Genomic DNA, 21,595 nt, shown 5'->3' with positions numbered 1-21,595 from the left:
AGAATCAAAAATTCAAGTTAGAGAAGCAGCAGAAATAAATAAACCACCCATTGAAAGCTCAGGAGAATATAATTATCTTCACCTGGAACCAGAAAGCCAGTAGACACCAACTAATGTTCTCAACAGGGATACAACCAGTGAAAGAGCCCTATATGCAATAATTGCCATCCGCTTTATTTCTGAAGGCAACAGACCTCAGAGCAGGGAGTTTGATGCACAACTTAAATACGGCCTTTATTTATTGGGTTACACAAAAAGGGGATTAATAAACTGAAGAAAGTAGCCATTTGTTGGGTCTGTAATCCCATTACCTATGCCAGTTGAGGATGACTCTCATCAACAGCTGAAACCTCGGAAGGCAGAAAATAGCTATTACCAATGAACTAAACTTGGTCCACCAGCTGTAACTATTCCTAGGAAATTGTGCACTTGCTATTATGACACATGTCATAGTAACCTCTAGTCTAGGCTCGACACCTGTAATGTGGTATGCATGGGGCAGCATTTGAAAACTGTTTGGAAAATTAAATTAGTTCCAAAAGTACCATTGGTACCCACTTGAAGGGTAGTTTTACATTGCTTTGCATAAGCTGAATGAATGGTTAAAAGAAAGAGACAGGTCTTTTCAACAGCAGCACCCTAATTGTGGAACCCAGGAGCAGTGCATTGGTGCATCCTGACACCTGTGCTGCTGCTGCTGCTGCCGCCGCTTAGCTGGGCTAGAGCAGCAAGGTCAGAGTCATCCAGATGCACTGGCAAGACCACTGCTGCCACCAGTTTCTTCCCCAACCTCATCCCCCACCCCATCCAGGCAGACAGTGATGCCATCCATGTCAGGAAGTTGGCTCCATGGCTCACCAGATGCACTATTCCTGTAGAACCCCTTCCTAAACAGATCCAGCAAGACAGCCTGACATTTTACCTTTAGAAAGTGAATTAAGAATTGTTTTGTTCCAGTAGGTCTTTGGAGACGAGCACTTTTTGATTACATGAACTGGTATAAGTGTTTATGTCTTCAATCTACTAGCCATACTGACCCCCTCCCCCCCCCCTTTCAGCTCTTGATTTTATATTGCTGTTGTTGCTGTTTGACATAAATACTGTTAACTCCACTAACGGCTCTATAGAGCTATGTTTGGCAGGATGGGAAGTTTAAAATGAGTACACAGTTTCATTCACTGAAGTGACTGATAAAATTTCCAGATTTGCAACAGAGGAAGGATTCCACCCTAAAAGTTCACAAGACATTTTTGGTAGCGTTTTTGGTGTTTCCCTCTTACCGCTCCACATAGATACTCTTGCTTGTCCCCAGAGCATACAAGCTGGCCAATATTCTGTAACAAGAGACTTGAACATCTTCCACTAAAGAAAATGGAAATAAAAGAAAGCATTTTAAAGGCAAGTCACTTCACCGATATGCAAAACACAGCTGAGAAGGCAATGTAAATCTTTCAGAAAACCATTTTAAACAATGTTAAGTATTAAAAGGTAAAGGTACCCCTGCCCGTACGGGCCAGTCGTGTCCGACTCTAGGGTTGCGTGCTCATCTCGCTCTAGAGGCCGTGAGCCGGCGGCGTCCGAAGACACTTCCGGGTCACGTGGCCAGCATGACGAAGCTGCAGCTGGCGAGCCAGCACCAGTGCAGCACACGGAAACGCCGTTTACCTTCCCACCAGTAAGCGGTCCCTATTTATCTACTTGCACTTAAGAGTGCTTTCGAACTGCTAGATAGGCAGGAGCTGGGACCGAACGACGGGAGCTCACCCAGCCGCGGGGATTCGAACTGCCGACCATACGATCGGCAAGTCCTAGGCGCTGAGGTTTTACCCACAGCGCCACCCACGTCCCTTCAGTATTATGTATGGAATTATTATAATACGCAAAAACAAAAAAATGATTCCATCATGAAATAAAAGTTATATTGTCACATCAAACATACCAAGAATGAGTCTAAATTCTAGGACACAAAGGGTTGGAGCTGCGGAAAGCTGACTTTCCTGCCCCCTCCTTCCCTCTCCCTCAAGATGTCTTTCCTTAAGGGCAGGGGACCCTCCTGAACATGATGGGTTGTAGCCCAGGGAAGAAAGCGGGTTCCTGAAAATTGCATGGAAAGTTGAAGTGCCACTCATGGAAGGTGCCACCACCTGTTTTGCAGGGATCACATCTTCCACCACAGTCCCCTGCACAATAGCCACCCTCATTCAGCAGGCGCTCCCAACCTGAAACTGCCAGGGAAGGCGGTGGCAGGAAAATCCGCTTCTACCAGCCTCATTTCCCCAGATCATCTGCCGCCACCTTATTCAACCTAATTCATCATCATAAGTGGAGTGGTGGCAGCCACAGAACCCTAAATTGGCCAGCTGTTCTGGGAATCTAAATCCTGGGAGCAGGGATCCCAGGGCTGGTAGAAGGAGGAGCCAGTAGAGCAGTACAGCTGCTGCAGTCTTAGAGTTGCCATGCCTCCAGATTTCCCTGGACATAGGAATACAGTCATACCTTGGGTTGAATGTGCTTCAGGTTGAGTGCTTTCGGGTTGCGCTCCATGGCAACCCAGAAGTAACGGAGTGCGATACTTCCAGGTTTCGCTGCTTGCGCATGCACAGACACTCAAAATGACGTCACGCACAAGTGCAGAAGCGGCAAAATGTGACCCACGCACGCCGTCGTGTCATATGTTCCATTCAGGATGTGAACGGGGCTCCAGAACGGATCCAGTTCGCATCCCGAGGTACCACTGTACCACAATTGGCAGCAGTGTCTGTGCAGAAATTGGGCAAATGTCCAAGTAAAAAATGGCATATTTTATTCTTTCCTTGATTGTGTCCAAAAAGCTCAACAACTTTGGGCAAACTACTTTGCTCAAAAATGTTTCTGTCCAGATTTTTCCTGCTTGAAATGTGGCAACCCTATGCAGTCTGTGGCTTGCCTGAGCCACTCCATCCACTGCCTCTTGTCCCACTGAAATTCACAGTGCCATCTGTCCGTAGTCAAACAAATGGCAGCGTGATGACATTTCCATTTTTCTTATATGTGTAGATAATCACTAATCAGAACTGTGGCAAAGGCAGAGATAGAATAGTTAAGTCAATAACATTAATCCTGGGGTCTTTATGCTAAAATTATTGAGACCAACTGCAACTAAATCAAGGCACTGCCTACAGTAAATGCCTGGAATATTAGTAGCCAGGCTTTATTAATGTCAAACACAAAATATTCAAGACTTGGTGATATAGAGGTACCTCATATTTCTATTTAAATACCTACGTATTAAATCTTCTCCAAATTGATGCTGTCCAATGTGTTCAAATAATGAAGATAGCACTGGCAGAAGAGCCATAGTGGTATAGTTAATTATTTGTGTCACTCCTTTTGGCTGAGTCCTAGTGTGCGTAAACTGCCCTTGCTTAAGATTCTCCATTGTCTTCTCCAGGTCCTCTGCAGCATTATCCAAAAATGTCCTCAAAGCCATCTTAACAGACTCCAGTCCTGTCTTCATCACTGTCCTACATATTTATATGCACATAAAACAATATTAAATTATGTAATATACAAAAGGAATAAAATTCCTTAGTCCCCAAAATATATAAAATAGAAGGGTGGAGACCTGTGAAAAAGCTCTTTAGCAATCCATGTAAGTGATGAGAAAAATGCACAAGAGGGCAGCAGCAGATCATGCAACTATTGCATTAATCATATCTATGGTAGATAAAATACTGTATATATCATATGGCTGTTTGAGCTGATTTTACATCGACAATATTTACACTGCATTGTTGGAACCAAAAAGGCAGGTTTATAGCTTCTAATAATAGCATAACCCAGCTATTTTGATCAAAACTGACATTTTTGAGAATAAAATGAGGTCAAACCAGTACTAAAACTTAGTGTCAAGAGGATGAAAAATGTTTCAGCATATTTCATTTATCTATTTATCTATAATGACCCATCAATGTCCACAGGGCTTTATAGAATACAAGCAAAAATGCCCCAGTTTTCACCATTTAAACCAGGCTTCCTCAAACTCGGCCCTCCAGATGTTTTGAGACTACAATTCCCATCATTCCTGACCACTAGTCCTGCTAGCTAGGGATCATGGGAGTTGTAGGCCAGAAACATCTGGAGGGCCGAGTTTGAGGAAGCCTGAAACAAAGGATTAGCTGTTTTCATTAGGGAATAGGCATGGGCATGGGCATGGATACATTTCCCCTGATTGAAGTAATTACTAATACTTTAGATTAGCAACCATTCTCCATTTTGTTTTTGTTTTTTACTGTTTTAAATAATCTTATGTGTAAATCCCGGTTTGTTTGGAAGACAATTAATAAATCAATGCTAACTGTCACTTCCACCATCCCCAACCAACTTAACATTTTATATAATTTATTTGTTTTAGTATTAAAATGGTGAACCACTTCGGACACTTGGGCAGAAAGGCAGTATAATAAACAAACAAACAAACAAACAAATAAGCAATAAACTATTGAGCTTTGTGTTCCAAATCAACTTTAGTGACTTATTTACTTTGGAATCGAAACAATACTTCAATGAACTTATGCTTAGCATTTTACCTTGCATCCAAGGTCTGTCCCAAGATATGCAGACAATTGACTATTGAAGTTGCATCATTTCCTGAGAGGTGAGATAAGAGAGTAATTATAGTATTCCTTTCTTCTAACTATTCTTATGGTGAATTAACAAGTGGGGAAATGCACATCAGAGATGAAAATTGTTGACAGAATGTTAACTAAAATATTGTTTCAACCCTTTTAGCAAATGCCAAAAGCAGAAACAATTATTAAAAGTACCATAAAGCTGGTTGAAGCAGACAAAACATATTTCATGAATGTGGTGAGCAACACAAAACAGTATTTATGTGATTTTATAAGTGCAGTTAGATCTATGTATCTCTTAAAGATAGGGGCAGGCTTGTAATTCAACCTAAAGCAGAAACCTCAGTCTCCTTTCCTCACTCTCTGTACGACTGCATTGAATTTAGAAGCCTGTACAGTGGTGCCTCGCAAGACAAAATTAATTCGTTCCGCGAGTTTTTTCGTCTAGCGAATTTTTCGTCTTGCGAAGCACGGTGTCGGAAAAGTTTTGGAAAAGCTTCAAAAATCACCAAAAACCTCAAAAAAGGCTACCACACCGCGTTCTATAGTTGCTCCTCGAAGTCAAGTCGCAACTGTATTAACGGTGTTAAGAAAAAGGAAACAAACTTGCAAGACATTTTCGTCTTGCAAAGCAAGCCCATAGGGAAATTCGTCTTGCGAAGCAGCTCAAAAACCGCGAAACCCTTTCGTCTAGCAAGTTTTTCGTCTTGCGAGGCATTCGTCTTGCGGGGTACCACTGTATATCATTATATAGATGTTACTATATACCACTACTGAAACTAAAGCTACCATATACCAAATAACTTGCTGTGATGGGATGATGAGTTGCTTGTGCGTAAAATCATGGTCCCTCAGAGTTTGTGCAACTCCACAAACCTCTGTGTGTGACAGAGCTCCTCAGACATGTCTGCCCTAGTCACTTGCAGATTCCGACAGTGGTTGCTTTCGGAAGCGCTTCCAGCATAGAAGCTCCTTAACGGAAACACGTCTTCTGGACTCACGGCGTGACAGCTTCTGGCGAGGAATGGGTCTCCCTATGGGAGCTTCTGACACCTCCCCACTGTTCTCGCTGGACGTGTCCCTGAGCCCTCCCTCTTGCTCGCTTTCCCTCAGAGATCCTCCCCTTTCCTTGCTGGTTCCTGCTTTAGCTGCTGTGTCTCTCTCAACCTTCGTGAGACTTCCCTCCAGAGACCCATCTCTCCCCCTGCTGGTCCCTGCTTCCGCTGCTGAGTCCCTCCCAGCCTCCGTGAGCCCTCTCCCCACCTGTTCCTCCGATGGCAGTTCCCTGACACTTAACTTTTGTTTCTCTTTTCTTTTTTTTCTCTGTAATGTTTAAACTCTAATAAATTTCTTATGGGGAAAAAATAACTTAATTAACAAGCTTTCAACTTCTAGAAATCCTTTTTCAATTATAGTTGGGATTTGAGCATGCTGATATCAAAAAACACTCTTGAAGGGCCATTATATAGATATTTTGTTCAAGTGAGAGTCAAAGGTAAACACCCAGAAATCAATTCAGTCACACATAATCACTCTGAGGTGTTTTAAAAAGTGAGTTCTAAAAATTGTTTCACTTTTGTGGGATTATATCCCTTGTGAGTTGTAGGTGTTGTGATATAGAAAGGATTGCAGCTGGGATCCAAGGAATGAGGTCCCCCCCCCAACAGCAGTGCTGGTATTATATGATCAACTAAACTATAAAGAACAGATACATGCTATATGTTCCTAAAGTTATTGGAATTATTTCCTGTGTAGATTCCACATAATGGCAAAAACAGAACAAGGTTGTGATGGCACCATTTATATTAACGTGTTAGCAGTATTAAGCCATATTGAGCCAATATATATGTAAAACTAATTAAAGTGTGTGGGTTAATAATGATTTAAAATCAGATTGCTGTCCTCCTTGCAAATATTTTAAGTTTGATTTAGAATTCTTTTCAGACTTCAGAAGAAAAGCAAAAAGCCCAACTGTATACATAGAATCTCATGACAAATTTAAAGAGAGCAAATGAGCTAAAACCTATGCAAAAATCATATATGTTGAAATTAAATGATAACTGCAATTTTTATTAGGAAACCTGAAATCCATAATAAAAATTAAAAGAGAGTACAAACTGAGGCTAAAGAAGACCAAATTATTAAACATTTATTAAAACAGGGATAGAGCTTAGAAATACAAAAATTATAACTGTTTCCAATTACTTTCAAACAAAAAATTATATTGGTATATATCAGTTTATTCATTTAAAGCATTTATATACCGCCTTGAATACAAGGCACCTTACAAAATTAAAAACAAGAAAATAACAATAAACTAAAGAAACGGTAGATAAAAGTGAAAATAATAATCTGTTTTTTAAAAATATGTAGAGTATTGAAATGTTTCTAAATGGTTCAAAATGTCTATATGATAGATATATATCTAGCATCTAAAAGATGGCAAAGTTGGTGCCAGGCACAACACCTTAGTGAAAAACTCCAATACTGAAAAAGCCCTCTTCCTTATAAATATAGGCCTCACCTCTGACGACGTTTGCAGAAGGTCAGGTTGATACGGCTTACAATTTTATATACAATTATAATTGCACTATTATACAAGCAGTTATTATACAGCAAATCCCATATAAGAGATGCAACAGTAGCACAAAGTTCTACTCAAGACATACTATCTAAAAAAAGAAAGAAAGTGGATTACCTTTATGGTGCTATACTATGAATATAAAATATCCAGCAACTACATCATTTGTGGGACTTGAAACAGTATATTCCTACTTAGTAACAGGAATGTGCATATTCAGGGACAGGATACTCCATTTTAACATGCTCTGTTTTCCACTCCGCCCCCCAACTGCCATTCATCATTCTATGGATACAGAGCATGCTTGACTTTCACTGGGCTTGTTTTTTGTTTGTCTTAGATTTGCTTTACTTATGCAAACAGTGGGGTCGTCCCGTCCCCCCGGCATGCTGATACCTTCCTCTTGTTCACTGGTGGCCCCATTATGGCGCCACATTTGTCGTCTGTTGTTTCAACATGACAAACCTTGCCTTGATCACGCAAGGAACAAAAGGGAAAGGGGCAAGAGAGAAAGTTCTCACTAAACTATGTCTGAACCACTGAGATATACAAAACTAAATACAACAGATACATTTTTTTATCTGGAGCTCAATTTTCATGTTTAAAATGTGCAAAATGTCAGAGCTGCCATGAAACTACATTGTTATAAGGCTTGAGAGGCACTTTTCAAGCTTATAATGCCTTTTAGTTTTATCTTAAAATATCTCCTTTCAAGAATAGATTGCATTTTTTACCTGTTTATTTATACACTTTTGTATCCTCTGTATTCCAGTAAAAGAAACTGATTGAATTAGCTAAGCAAACTGCATGAGATTTTTTTTTTAAAAAAATCTTTCTCTTTTTCTTTTGTTCAAGTCCTAGATGCTAAGTACAGCTCAGACAAAAGCTCCAAAGCCTGATATTAAGGTCAGAGAAAACTATGCAATGCCTGAGATACCCTAAGTGGTACGGTACCCTAAGCTACCAAGGTTTAGATGAAGGGGACGTTTGAAATCCCCAAATCTGACCAAACTCAGGCAAGCTTCTCAACTAGATCGAGGCAATGCTTGCCCAGAATCCTTGTGTATAATCAATAACTATATAATACAAGTAGAAGCTGCAATAAAATGCTGCAGTATGTCCTCATCTACTAACAGGAGTACTCCTCTTCAGAGGACCAAAAATGACTGCCTACAGTCACATAAGCTCAAGGCCACATTATAATGGAGTAAATGAAACAGTTGCACCAGGGCCCTTGCTTGCCCCAGACTCTGACCTTTCATGTTTTTGAATGTAAGCTTCCAGCTCTCCTAGAAGGAAATTTAAGGAGCAAAATGTGCAGGCAGCCTTCTAAGCAACTTTTGTGAGATGAGTCATCTTGGCTATTTCTGCTCCTTCAGTGTTTTTAGTCAATGGGTGAAGTTGTGATTGATGAGTGTGATGTTTTGACACCAGACAATAGGAATTCCTGGGGTCCAAACAGCTGCTGTTTTCTAAAGCACTGCTGTTTTCCCCTTCCCTTTAGTGTACTTCTCTTTCCTGTTTATGGCTCAATTTTAGTTCCCTACTCCCCATTTCCCCTTCTTTTCTTCCAAGCAGCCAGGATGCATCTTCCCTGTAGTGGGTTCAGATGAGATCAGGTACCCCGCAAGGAGTTATTCTCTGCATATACTATTGTTAAAGCCCTGCCCCGTGTCAGATCCAAAATGTGAAAATTTTCCAAAGAGGAATAAACCCTTGCTTTGTAGGAGCTGAATTCCAGGTACTCATTAAGAATAAAAGAATAAGTGCAACTACTCAGAAGTAGGTCTTAAAGGGCTTACAGGACAGCAGTCTTGGCTTTCTCATCTGTGTTAAGACCCAGTCTGTGAACTTGACACTTTCCCCCAGTCTGTCATTGTTTAATACAGTTGTATAGTTAAAGGAGCTTGTGTAGTTTGGCAGGAAAGAAACAGGATCATCAGCTCATTCCCAAAGCCTGTATGAGAAGCAAACTCTTTTGCTTCTGACTTTACAATTTTTTAACTGTTAAACAATAAATGTATAGGGTTTAAACTGTTAGTAATGCAAAGCTCAGTTGGCCTCTGCAACAACTCAGCACACTGTTAGCACCAGGACAGGCACCAAAGAAAACCCCTTAGGGTCTGGATGTTGGAAGGAAATTTAAGTGATCACTGTATATCATTGAGTTGCACACTAAGAATGTCAGAAATAACATAAAGGAGCTAGACACTGAACCATATTGCCATCTCAAACAAACTCGTTAAATAACATTATAGGCTGCATAGGGTATAGAGCATTGCTAAATTTCAAGCACTAGCATTATATTCAGTTTATTGATATTACACAAAAAAATGATGGGTTTCAGGTGAATTTTTCTATGTTAGCTGTCATCTTAGCTAAATAATACTTGTATGGCTTATCCGGGACAATGAGAATCTGAAAAGTGACAATGAATACATTCACAGAACGTATCAGTAAACCATTTCAAATGTATGTTTCTGTAATGATCTAGGTTGTAATTAACCTTCACCAGTTCCTGGATCTTCACACCCTTCCAGTTGGGGAGATGCAAAAAGAGAGGCTTTCCAAGAGCAAATTATTGCACTAGGGCTCTGGAACAATAATTCATTCTGCATATGCAACACCTGTTGTATTGTGAAAATGGACCAGCCAACTCATTCTGCCAATTTAGATGAGCTTTTTCCTAACCCTTAAATAAGGAATGCCATGCAAGTTTTCCATGTACTGAAAGGAAAGCAATGACTTGTTTTTCCAGCACACAGCATATTTCCCTAATGAGCTGCACAAATGGAATGTCTCTACTGGATGTGGGAAATAAAGTTACTAGATTGGGGTGAATTTCCATGGTCCATATATGCATGGATGTGGTACTTCGCACTGTCAGTAACATGGAAAATAAGGCACTGAATAAATTCATACTAAGTCTCAATAAATTGATGTCTTATTGCTTTAACAAGATAATTGTTTTTAATTGTTTATCTTTTAAGTCAAACAGTCAACACAAAGTTTCTTACAGAACTTTTTGGTTACCACATAAATATTATTGGCTACCCTAAAGGATTTTTAGTGGGCCACAAAGTTCATGCTCTTGGTCAGGAGTAGCCAGTGTGGTGCTCTTTAGATGTTGTTGGACTATACCTCCCATCATCCCTGACCTTTGGCCGTGCTTTCTGGAGATGATGGGAATTGTAGTTCAAAAACTGGAGAGCACCATGTTGTCTATCCTTGCTCGTGGACATGCAGTCATGCAGCATACATCAAAGCAGCACAGACATAGTTGCAAGTAATGGCAAAGAAAATCAAGGGATGCTCACACAAGAATTTGTCAAGGGTCTCCTTACCAAACAGTGAAATCCTATGCCTGACAAGAACTCCAAGTTTGCAGAATAGGCTGAAGACAAGGGATAAATAAAAGAGAAGGGAGGGGAAAAGGAAATAAAGGAAGGAAGGAAGGAAGGAAGGAAGGAAGGAAGGAAGGAAGGAAGGAAAATAACAGCTGATATATGAGCAGGAAAAAGCAGCATGATGTTTTGCAGAAAGAATTCAGTCACTGAGCAGAATGTAGGACTGAGAGTACTATAAAAGTTTCCAAGAGCAGCTCTTGACAAACATGGTTAAGTAAGCACATATCGTCATTAAACAGAGAATAACTGACAATGACTATTTATACAAGTGTCCTGAATGAAATCTCACCACCACCAACAAAAAGTCACTGAAATTTTAGGAAGCAAAATGCAGTCAGTAGGCTAGTTTAATATCATCGTTGCAATTTTAGAAGCGATAAAAGATTCTGACTGAGACAAATATAAATGTTTGGTGGTAAAATATATTAAATTTATAAATGAGTAATCATGTTAAAACTTCCCTTTATTTTTAATGAACAATTTTCTTGTTTAACACACAACCAACATCAGTTGCTGTCCATCCCAAAGTTATTAAGATGTGCTTGAACCTATTAATTTAAATGAATATCTCACTCAGTTGGATAATCACTAACAAAAAAAAATCCAAAGTAGATATGAACAATGAATTTACTTAATGGCTTCAATCCAAAGGTTCTATTTCACTGGTGGAAAGTTCTTCCATTCACCTAACACAAGCTCTGCTCACAGAAGGGCTCTTTCTGTGAAAGGAAGCATCTTCAATGAGCAGAACCATAAAACAACCCCCCTCTCCTCCCCTACACATGGTTCTGGCCTAACATCCCCCATCTTTTTTTAAGGGTCACATGGAGGAGAGGGTGGAAAGCCCTGTTGCACAAATGACAGCCTTTGTGTAGGGCTTTCACTCGTGGATTCATGAGGTGAATCCCACTCAATGTGTTTTGAGTCACTGTGGTGCTCATGAAAGCTCTCACGGCTTAGGGAGACAGAGAATACAAAAGGTATAAGGAAATGGACAAATCTTGACATAAATGATGTTACTTTTCATGACCAAATTCAGGGTTTTTTTTATAATAATAACGAGGGCTATTACGGAGTAATGTAACATACTCAGAACATACACAAAATAAATCAGATTTTTAAAATTACCGGTTTTTCCAGATCCCCTCCACCAAGAATTATTAATTTCTAAAAATAGTAGTCACTACCAATTGTCTGCCCTGCCACACATTCCTCAGGCCGATATAATAAAAACCCCCAAACCTATTCACCTCAGCCGTGCTGCCTGCACAGCCCCCTGTCTCTGAGGGCTCTTAGCAACATCTTCCAGAATTAGTATCCTCCCTCTTCAGATGGCTCTCAAAAGAAAAGTATACTTCCTGGCCTCCGACACATAACACCAGTTATTACTGGTCACCGCTTAAACTGCCTGCATTCTAAGCTGTGATACAAAATGAAAATACTGTATAACCTACTATACAGGCAATGTTAATGTCAATCAAAAGACTTTCTAAAGAAGGTGAGTCTTTGTTAACTACTTCTGCAACAATCCAGCACAATTTTTTGAAATATACATAGAAAGCTGCCTTATACAGAGTCAGACCCTTGATCCAGCTTGCTTACTATGGGTCTACATTTCACTGGCTCTCCAGGGTTTCAGATGGGGTCACTCTCGGCTTTATATGGAGATGCTGGAGGTTGAACCAATGAGCTACAGTCATTCTCAGCAACACATCTCCTGTTGCTCATTCAGCATTGCACAACGAATGGGGCTTAGAGATTTCGTGAAGTATTTTTAACTATGTTATAAAACACATTTCAAGAACCTCACGACTAACACCGAGAAAGAATCAATATGCGTAACTTGCAAGTTGCACCCATTTAACTTGTGTGCATTCAGCTTTACATGCATAGATAAAGGTAAAGGGACCCCTGACCGTTAGGTCCAGTCGCGGACGACACTAGGGTTGTGGCGCTCATCTCACTTTACTAGCCAAGGTTGCCGGCAGACAGCTTCCAGGTCATGTGGCCAGCATGACTAAGCCGCTTCTGGCAAATCAGAGCAGCACACGGCAACGCCATTTACCTTCCCGCCAGAGCGGTACCTATTTATCCACTTGCACTTTGACGTGCTTTTGAACTGCTAGGTTGGCAGGAGCAGGGACCGAGCAACGGGAGCTCACCCCGTTGTGGGGATTCGAACCGCCAACCTTCTGTTCGGCAAGCCCTAGGCTCTGTGGTTTAACTCGCAGCGCCCCCCACGTCCCTTTATGCTATTTATGTGCATAGCAATAAACAAACAAATAAATAATAGAAAGGGAGCAGGCATCGGGGGGGGGGGACTTTGGCAATGCCACCTTCCATTGAACTCAATTTTGGCATTACATGTTATCCTTGGAATGTAAGTTGAGTTGAGAATTACCTGTATAGAGGTTGTGTTTGCATGTCTAAGGCAATGCATGTTATTTGGGATAATCAGAGGCTTGTGAATTCCTTTTTAAAAAAAAGACTTCTCCTTACTGTCGCTCACTGCAATTCACTGTAGCACCTCGCTCCCTACACATATCTGCTCTGGAGGGTTCCCCAACCTTCAGAGCAGACTTGGGTGTGGGATGGAGTGTGAGTGACTGCAACAGATAGGAAAGGAGGAGCCCTTCCTGTTGTATGAGTGGAAGTCTATTGCACTGGTTGGCAGCCACCAGTAGGCATTTCAACAGGATAGGTTAAAAATTTGTAGCATTTCCCCCCAACGAAGTATGCAGGCAACTGCTATATAACCAAGTAAGTAAAAAAAATTGTTGAATATATTGGTGAGATCAACTGTTTTGTATACATGACAGTAGTTAATACTAGAATACGGAAGATGCCTCAATATTTTAAAGGGGATTTGTATTCCAGACATTTAAAAAACCCATTAACAGATATATTGGAAAAACAAGATTAAAAAGGGGGGGCCTTTGTTTTGTAGTTCAATTTATGCATCCTTCAGTAAAATAATCCGCCAATTAAACATCCTAATGACTGTTTTAGTTCTTTTACCAAAAGAAGAAAAAAAATCACCAGCCCACCCCCAACCCCCAACATGAACCATCTAATTGAGTAGTTACAATGTGAGAAGTAGAAAGAGCTTAAGAAACCTTAGTGGAGATGAGAAAAGGACAAGGAAATTATTAAGCTTAAAGTCTTGGGGAGCTGATCACGCTGTGAAATAGACATCTCCATGTAAATTTCCCTCTTCTTAACTTATGTATGCCCATAAATCTGCCTCTGTTTTGTAGTAAGCTAATTAGGTATTATATTTTATTATGTTTTTACCTTGTCACCATTTCTTTCTCCTTATTTGAGGCATGCCCCCCGCTGCTAAGAGGCCTACTTGCAGCAGATAGGAAATACAGGCGATGGTTCTTAAAATACTGGTCGATTAAAGGAAGTACAACCTGGAATAAATACATGAGAAAAAATGGGGGGAGGGACACTTATTATCTCAAGGCTCCATCTCCCACAATTCTTATTCATGGTGGTTCTCTCTAGATCTGACAGTGAGCCATCCCCATTAACTCTGACATCATCACCAAGTACTAGTGTGAACAGACTCAGCAAAAGTAGTCTACTTGAAGGTATGCCAGGTTGCTTGCCCAGTCCCATGGGCTCAGGACACCAAAGGTGCACACCCCCCCCCCCTCAAAAGGAAAGCCTACAGGGCATGTAAAATGTTGGGACAATGTCTTCGCTTGAGCTTAGCCATGCATTTTCTTATATTATCATACATGAATACCTAGCACAAGAGTATGAACTTGTCTCCCAGGTTCTTCACTGCGCCTAACATGTAATTAGCATTAAATCTCCACTAGCTTTATGTGTAACACATTTGATAGCAATAAAAAATGCAAAAGAGAATATACTTTACTTTAGCAAAGAACTTGATTTCTTGTTCATAAGGAAATTGTTCTCCTTTGCCTCTGCTGCCACCATCTGTATAAAAAAAGATAAATTATTTTTTTAAAAAAATGTAGCCTTTTCTATTATTCTTAAACCATATTTCTCATATATTGAATTGCATACATTAATATACGGTATGTATGTAGCAATTTTCTCCCTAACAGGTTTCTCCCTTTTTATCAGCAAAAGTGTGACAACTGGTTTAATCTCAGTGGTAGCGATCTATAATTGCTTGCAAAAACCATAGCTAAAGCCTTCCTAGTTCCCCCATTACTATTTCAAGATTGAATCAGCCTCCACACTGAACTTAACACCATGCCTCTCCCCCCCCCCCCCACTTTTTCTTTTAAGTAACTAGGACAAGGAAATGACAGTGCCTGTCAGAAACAATCAGACTAGATAATACTACTCTCAACCCCTACCCAAATCATGAGTGTAGGTGAAAATTTATTATTGCATATTAAAATTGAATACTGCATATTAAAAAAGGAACAAGGAAGGAAGGGCAGTCACCAAATAGATAGCTTGGATGCTGGAGTGTATTATAAATCACTGGAACATAAATTTTCAAGACAATGCTCACTTGTATACTTGTATGAAATTTATTTAAACTAGACAGATTGCTTCCATTTTATATTTCTTTAAAAATTAAGATATATACCAAATGTTTTCTTCTTCTCTTCTTTATGAACTTTATGATCTATTTATGTAAGACCCGCATTCTTTATATATGAACATGTGATGTATGATGTGAAGTTGCTCATTCGTTTTTTCTACTAAACAGTAATACTAATGTTAAAAACTTAATGATTTCTCACATTTTTTGGAGGACATAATGGTCTTGTTCACATGACATGCTAAGCCAAACCTCCTCTCCAGGAAAGGAGCTCACAGACACTTTGCTTCTCTCCAGCCCTTTCTGATGCCATGCCAAGCTAATTCAAGATTCGGCTTAATGTGTTGCCTTGGGGCTCATGGCTAAGTTATTTCCTCATTAACCACGAGCTTTAACCAATGTTAAAATACAAAATGCTCATTTACAGTGACTTACCAAACTCTAGAATATACTGATGGGCTTCATCCACGTATCTTATCAGCTGCTGAAGAAAACTGTAAGCAAATCGTTTCTCGATGGAAGGCGTGTCTAATTCTAGATCCTTTAGACCTCTAGAACGACAAGAGTTTTCACTCAAACTTAGAACCCAAAAAGTAGTTTTTTGTACAAAAATGTGCAAATTATCACAAAGCTAGCTGTGGCCTTGTATATTCACCTACCTGCATATACTTTTAAAGCAATTTAGATTAAACTCATATTAATACAGCAAAAAATGTTTCTGTGTGTTTTACATGAATTTTTGTTTCTCTTTTCAGTTTGGCATCATTTGCCTTAATTCAGATGTTAACCCAAACCACTGCATTGGCAAGTCTTAATATGAGCCTCAGGTTGTCCTCTCCCTAATTCTCCTTCAATATTATTATTCCCTTCTGGTTGGTGGCGAACTATATCTTCAGGTTACATCCAAATCAACTATCTGTATCCCCTCAGCTGGACAGATCAACTGTCACTAGAGAAAACAGCACCACTGTATAGGAATTTCCCCTATATTCCTCCTGTACCATCCTTCTTATCTTAAGGATTTGATGAAAAAGACTGACTGGGTGGCCTTTACAGCTTTCAGCTGTTTTAGGATGAGAAATATGTCATATTTTATAGCATTACTACTTCATGAGCATTTCAGTTTTACAAACAAAAATGCACATATACTGGTGGTAGTCAACTAAATTTTGCTCAGAGTAGACCTGTTAAAATTAAGGAAGCTAACTTAGTCATCTTTATTAATTTAAATGGGTCTGTTCTGAGTAAAACACATAGGCCCAGACTGAACTAACCGGATGCCAGCACGAGGGCTCCTCTTAGTGCAACAAGGTTCCCTACCCTCACTAGGCTCCCCCAAATTCACGCTGGAATTCAGGAGAACCCCCAAAAGAGTGCAAGGGCGAAGAGGAAGGACCATTCCACCTGGAAGCAGAAATGCTTGCACTGACAAAAACTCCCAGAAGAGCGCAATGCTGAATTCTTCCCAATGGCTTTGTAGCTGCCATCCAGTGTTCAGGAAAGGTTCAGAAACAGGAAAGAAAACAAAAAGAACTTCACAGAAATTTCAGATTTACTACTTGATTTACATTATAAACAAAAACAAAACTTCATGCCTTTTGTGTGCATATGTGTGCGTGCATATGTATTATTAAATAAATAAATAGTACACACACCATATGGCGGTTTAACTCAGCATTGTTTACCTTTTACCTAAAATCTATTGCAACACAGATTAGAATTTACCTTGAGACCACATATCCATTGATCTGTAGGAACTTCAGGATATCTTGTGCTTTCTCTCTGTCCTTGGCCTTTTCTTTGGCTGTCAGTGTATCATATGGAACAAGTAAGGGATGGTTTCCTCCTCCCACTGTCGTAAGTTAGAAAAATGACACCATGGTTAAGACTGAGGGGTGGCCAACTTAAGATATATTGTGAATAACTTCAAAAAGGGATCTATTACTGTTTTATTCCAAAATGCCCATAATAAACTTCCATAATTCATTAAGCACATTACGGTTTAGTCATAGGACATATAGGACGTAAATGTAATTAATGTTATTAAAAGGTAAAAAAGTACAACATTTAAAAACATAAAAGCTTTGACAATTCAAATGCCAGAATCAAGGGGTCCTCACTGCCATGGCAAGTTTGTGGGGTGCAGAGGAAGAATTATTGGGACAGAGCAGATGCCTCACAGAAACCAGCCACTGGGCCATGTTTGCAGCAACAAAATGAGAGTGGGAAAGTATCCAGAAGATCAGTTTCATGTGGGATGGGACATAACAAGACACTCAAAAGGCTGGAGGAGCTCTCCCAGAGGAAGAGCTGCCTTATAGGTAGCTAATATGGGTAACCACTTCACACCTGCCTCTCCTCACAAGGAGACTAGTTTATCAGATAGAGGTTGGGCCTGGCTTCAGTGTCGCAAGAAAGACATCACAGCGGTCTAACTATGCCCATCTCCCTAAGCATCTTGTAGGGAGGGAGTACAACTAACCACTTTCACACTGGTCTCAGCTGATGCACGTACTTCATCTTCCTTCAACAAAGTTGTGGTCTGTTTAATCCAAACCATTCATGTCAGCAACTTCTTCCTCCCAAGGCCCGGTGGAGGAGGAGCGCTGAGCAGCTCCATCTCCCAGTGCATAACACAATCAACTTAAATCTATGCACTACTCGTGAGGCAAGTCCACTATTCTTTCATTAACTCATCATTTGTAGGGTTAATATATGGATTTTAAAAAAAATCAATTTCTCCCCACCTAGCATTCTTGAAAAGGGAGTCAGAGAATCACTTCTGCTTCTCCGAAGTGCTTTTTTCAATGCACTGGGGGTTAAAGCCATTATTTGATGCTCCCACCCTGCCCCATGGAAGGCTGTTCTACAGCATTCTTTGCACAGAGATAAAAAGGTAAAGGTACCCCTGCCCATACGGGCCAGTCTTGACAGACTCTAGGGTTGTGCACTCATCTCACTCTAGAGGCCGGGAGCCAGCGCCGTCCGCAGACACTTCCGGGTCACGTGGCCAGCATGACAAAGCTGCTCCGGCGAACCGGCACCAGAGCAGCACCCGGAAACGCCGTTTACCTTCCCACTATAAAGCGGTACCTATTTATCTACTTGCACTTAAGGATGCTTTCAAACTGCTAGGTGGGCAGGAGCTGGGACCGAATGACGGAGATATTAAGCATCAAAAGGGAACAGAGCACCAAATGAGTGCCTAATAACCCACTAAAGAACAGACATTAAAGACGCCAGCACATGATATATTATATGCATTTCTGATAAGCTGTTTTAGCAGTTGAATACAAATATTAAAAAGGAAGGCAAGCAAGATGTCTGCCTAGCAGGAGAAGTCGGTGGAAGCAGGGCAGCGTAGCCCATCTGCCTTCCAAATATTAGGCATCCCTCATGGTTCCTAGGGAGAAGGATGAGGCATGGAATGTGTGCAGCATTGGTGTCCTGACACCATACTCCCACACCTTTTTGAATTCCCCACTCTTCACCATCTCTCTCTCAGGAACCAGCAGTGACACTTAGTGATGAGAAGAAACAAGAGCAAAGTCGCCCTCTGTCCTGCCAGTGCTGGATTTACATAATAGCTAAACAAGCTACAGCTTAGGGCCCCACTCTCTTGGGGGGCCCCAAAAAATTTAAAGGGAAAAAAAAAACCCTGGGTGTACATTTCCAAAATATAAGATAAAAAATAAAATAAAACCTACATACAGCAACTGTGTTTTGTGTTGTGTAGGCTCCTGTGATGTAAGTAATGGGCTGCCAATCATTTTAAGTTAGAGCTTAATATTTCACTATTAATATACTACTTCTTAATTGTATTTCAGTTCAACAATTACTTTGTTAAAATACATATTTTGTTATGTGCAAATGGCTTTAGATATCTATTAGGTCCATAAATTACCATATAGCATAGATTCAACACAAAAAACAGCGACAATTTGTTGTTGACAAAGGACAGCTGGACATATAAAGGGCCCCATTACCTTCAGTGACTTAGGGCCTCATCAAACCTAAATCCAACCCTGTGCCCTGCCCTGCCCGTAACTGCTATGATAGAAATGAATCTTTGCTAAAACTTTTCCAGTAGCATAAAGAAAAGAAGAATCAAAAATATGACTCAACTTTGCAAAGCTAAACACACTTTCCAGCACATTGCCACCCCCTCACTTCTAAAACAGGCAACGCTTGACTTTATCTTCTGAGGTTTTAAACTGCATTTTGCTTTTTTTCTATTATCTGTTTTCATACTTACAGTTGGGAATGAAAATCCTCAGTCTGACAAGATGTAGTTATTAGGTTGTCATTTAGCTAAAAGATAATTTCTCACAGTTCTATATTGTGGGCATCAGTCAAGAATTAATGTATTCTCTGCTAGCAACATCTTTTTACCTACTAAGGCACGCACTTTAACTTGGATAAGGCAAGGAAGACATTGAAGCAAATGCTTGCCTTTAAATTTTGACATGGTATTCTAAATGAACATGGCATTGAAAGCTTTAAAAAGAAGATATAGCAAATTATGAGGTATGATAGGAGTTTAAAATGGTTGGCAAAGACAAGTGGTGTTTGGATGGCTTCTGTCTGTGTATGTTTTAATGCATACTGTAGGAATATCATGTTTTGAAAAACTCTGAGGCCTTATTTTTTAAATTTAATAGCTCATTAAAAATTACTAGGTGGGATAACCCATACTGTGTATCAGTATTATTCAGTTCCAAAATTATTCCCAAATCAATATCTTCAAAATAGTAAAGGGACCCCTGACCATTAGGTCCAGTTGTGACCGACTCTGGGGTTGCGGCGCTCATCTCGCTTTATTGGCCAAGGGAGCCGGCTTACAGCTTCCGGGTCATGTGGCCAGCAGAACTAAGACACTTCTGGCGAACCAGAGCAGCGCATGGAAACGCCATTTACCTTCCCGCTGGAGCGGTACCTATTTATCTACTTGCACTTTGATGTGCTTTCGAACTGCTAGGTTGGCAGGAGCAGGGACTGAGCAACGGGAGCTCATCCCGTCACGGGGATTCGAACCACCGACCTTCCGATCAGCAAGCCCTAGGCTCTGTGATTTAACCCACAGCACCACCCGTGTCCCTCATCCTCAAAATACACAATGATTTATTAGTATTTTTTGCATAGTATCATCAGTATATGTAGCCCTTTCATACATATGTAAGCAAAAAAAGCAACACAAACCCTGGTCCCTGCTGTACTACTCAGGCCAATTTTTTTTATTAACTTTCAGAATGTATTTAGATGTTCTAAACATATGTATATCTGAATCTATACCTTAAAAACCTGGGTGAATTACTGTGATCCTGTTTTTTTAAAAAAATTAATGATTATTGTTAGGAAACCCAAGCTAATAATTCATACGTCCGTAAAACTATAAGCAAGTTCTTTACCTTTTGCTTCAAGCTCCATCTTCTTTTTCTTTGCCCATATATTGTGATAGTTTTCAGCCATCATTTCAGCCATAGCCTGATGAAATAAAAGGATTTGTTTCATAACAGCTAATCTTAAGTCATGCTTGTTATGCATTTTTGTTTTATTGTTTTAGGATATGGCAGTCAGCTTCACAATAGCCAATTTTAAATGAATCTTCTTTTGCATTTATTTTTATATTATTATGCTTTTGCTAAAGTTGCAAAGGTGCACTTCAGATTCGCCCCCCCCCCAATAATTAGCTTCCTAGTACATTAATTTTACAAATCTAAGCTTCAAGAAATATATCTCAAACATTAGAAATGTTTGCTTTAATGCAGTGATCCCATGAGATCCCATGGGATTAGGGGTGGAAGTGTTTTTTGCCTGTGCAACCCAAAAATTTGCTACTACAGAGGATTGGTGGCGTTTTCCCATAATGCCTTGGGAGATGGCATGAGGGTTTGCAGGAGGAACTGGCAAAAACAACAGATTTATCCTCTGCTACATTGGCTCTTATCCCTAATCACTGCCATGGCACAGAATTAATTGTTATTGCAGATCTTAATTGTTCTAACTGATTTATCTTCTTGAATTTTTTTTCAAGCTAAAAAGCTTCTCAAGATACACTGAAGAAGCTGTACTCTATACTCTGCTTGGGGCTACTCTTTGTAGTCCACTTTTTGTAACTGGAATTATAATACAAATGTTGAATTTAAGCACCTACAATAGCACCCACTAGTTTTTGCTGCAAGGACTAACCTGCTTAATCCTCTGGAAATTCTTAAAATTGTACAGATGTCATGTACCAGAGGATAAGCAGGGAACTTGCATTGTACAAACACGGTGAAAGGAACAAAAGCTTTCTTAAATGTTTTAAATACATGACATTAGCTGTGATATGACTTACATGCAGTTCTCTGGAGAGGGTAACATTACTCATGTCAATTGCACGAGGGCTATAACCATGGACAGTATCTACAGAAACCTGAGTAAATATTAACAGATGTGTAAAAAATAATGACCAAATACACGT

The 21,595-nt window shown here is 40.0% G+C and overlaps 1 protein-coding gene across 19 annotated transcripts in view; it reads right to left on the bottom strand.

Annotated features, from left to right (window-relative positions):
* RYR2 (ryanodine receptor 2) overlaps positions 1-21,595 on the bottom strand; it is a 243,937-nt gene that overhangs the window by 66,582 nt on the left and 155,760 nt on the right. For all 19 annotated transcript variants that reach the window (XM_083496695.1, XM_083496708.1, XM_083496706.1 and 16 more), the window contains 10 exons: positions 21,470-21,547; positions 20,541-20,616; positions 16,858-16,984; positions 15,568-15,683; positions 14,485-14,549; positions 13,893-14,014; positions 10,536-10,585; positions 4,569-4,629; positions 3,265-3,503; positions 1,281-1,362 (listed from right to left, as the gene is read on the bottom strand). In XM_083496695.1, coding sequence (XP_083352821.1) covers positions 1,281-1,362; positions 3,265-3,503; positions 4,569-4,629; positions 10,536-10,585; positions 13,893-14,014; positions 14,485-14,549; positions 15,568-15,683; positions 16,858-16,984; positions 20,541-20,616; positions 21,470-21,547 — 1,016 coding nt within the window. The remainder of the gene's footprint in view (positions 1-1,280; positions 1,363-3,264; positions 3,504-4,568; positions 4,630-10,535; positions 10,586-13,892; positions 14,015-14,484; positions 14,550-15,567; positions 15,684-16,857; positions 16,985-20,540; positions 20,617-21,469; positions 21,548-21,595) is intronic.

Source organism: Podarcis liolepis (assembly GCF_965112155.1).
Source record: "Podarcis liolepis genome assembly, chromosome: 3".
Classification (NCBI taxonomy): Eukaryota; Metazoa; Chordata; class Lepidosauria; order Squamata; family Lacertidae; genus Podarcis; species Podarcis liolepis.
The sequence above is the reverse complement of the archived record's forward strand: the minus strand, read 5'-3'. Positions and strand labels throughout refer to the sequence as shown.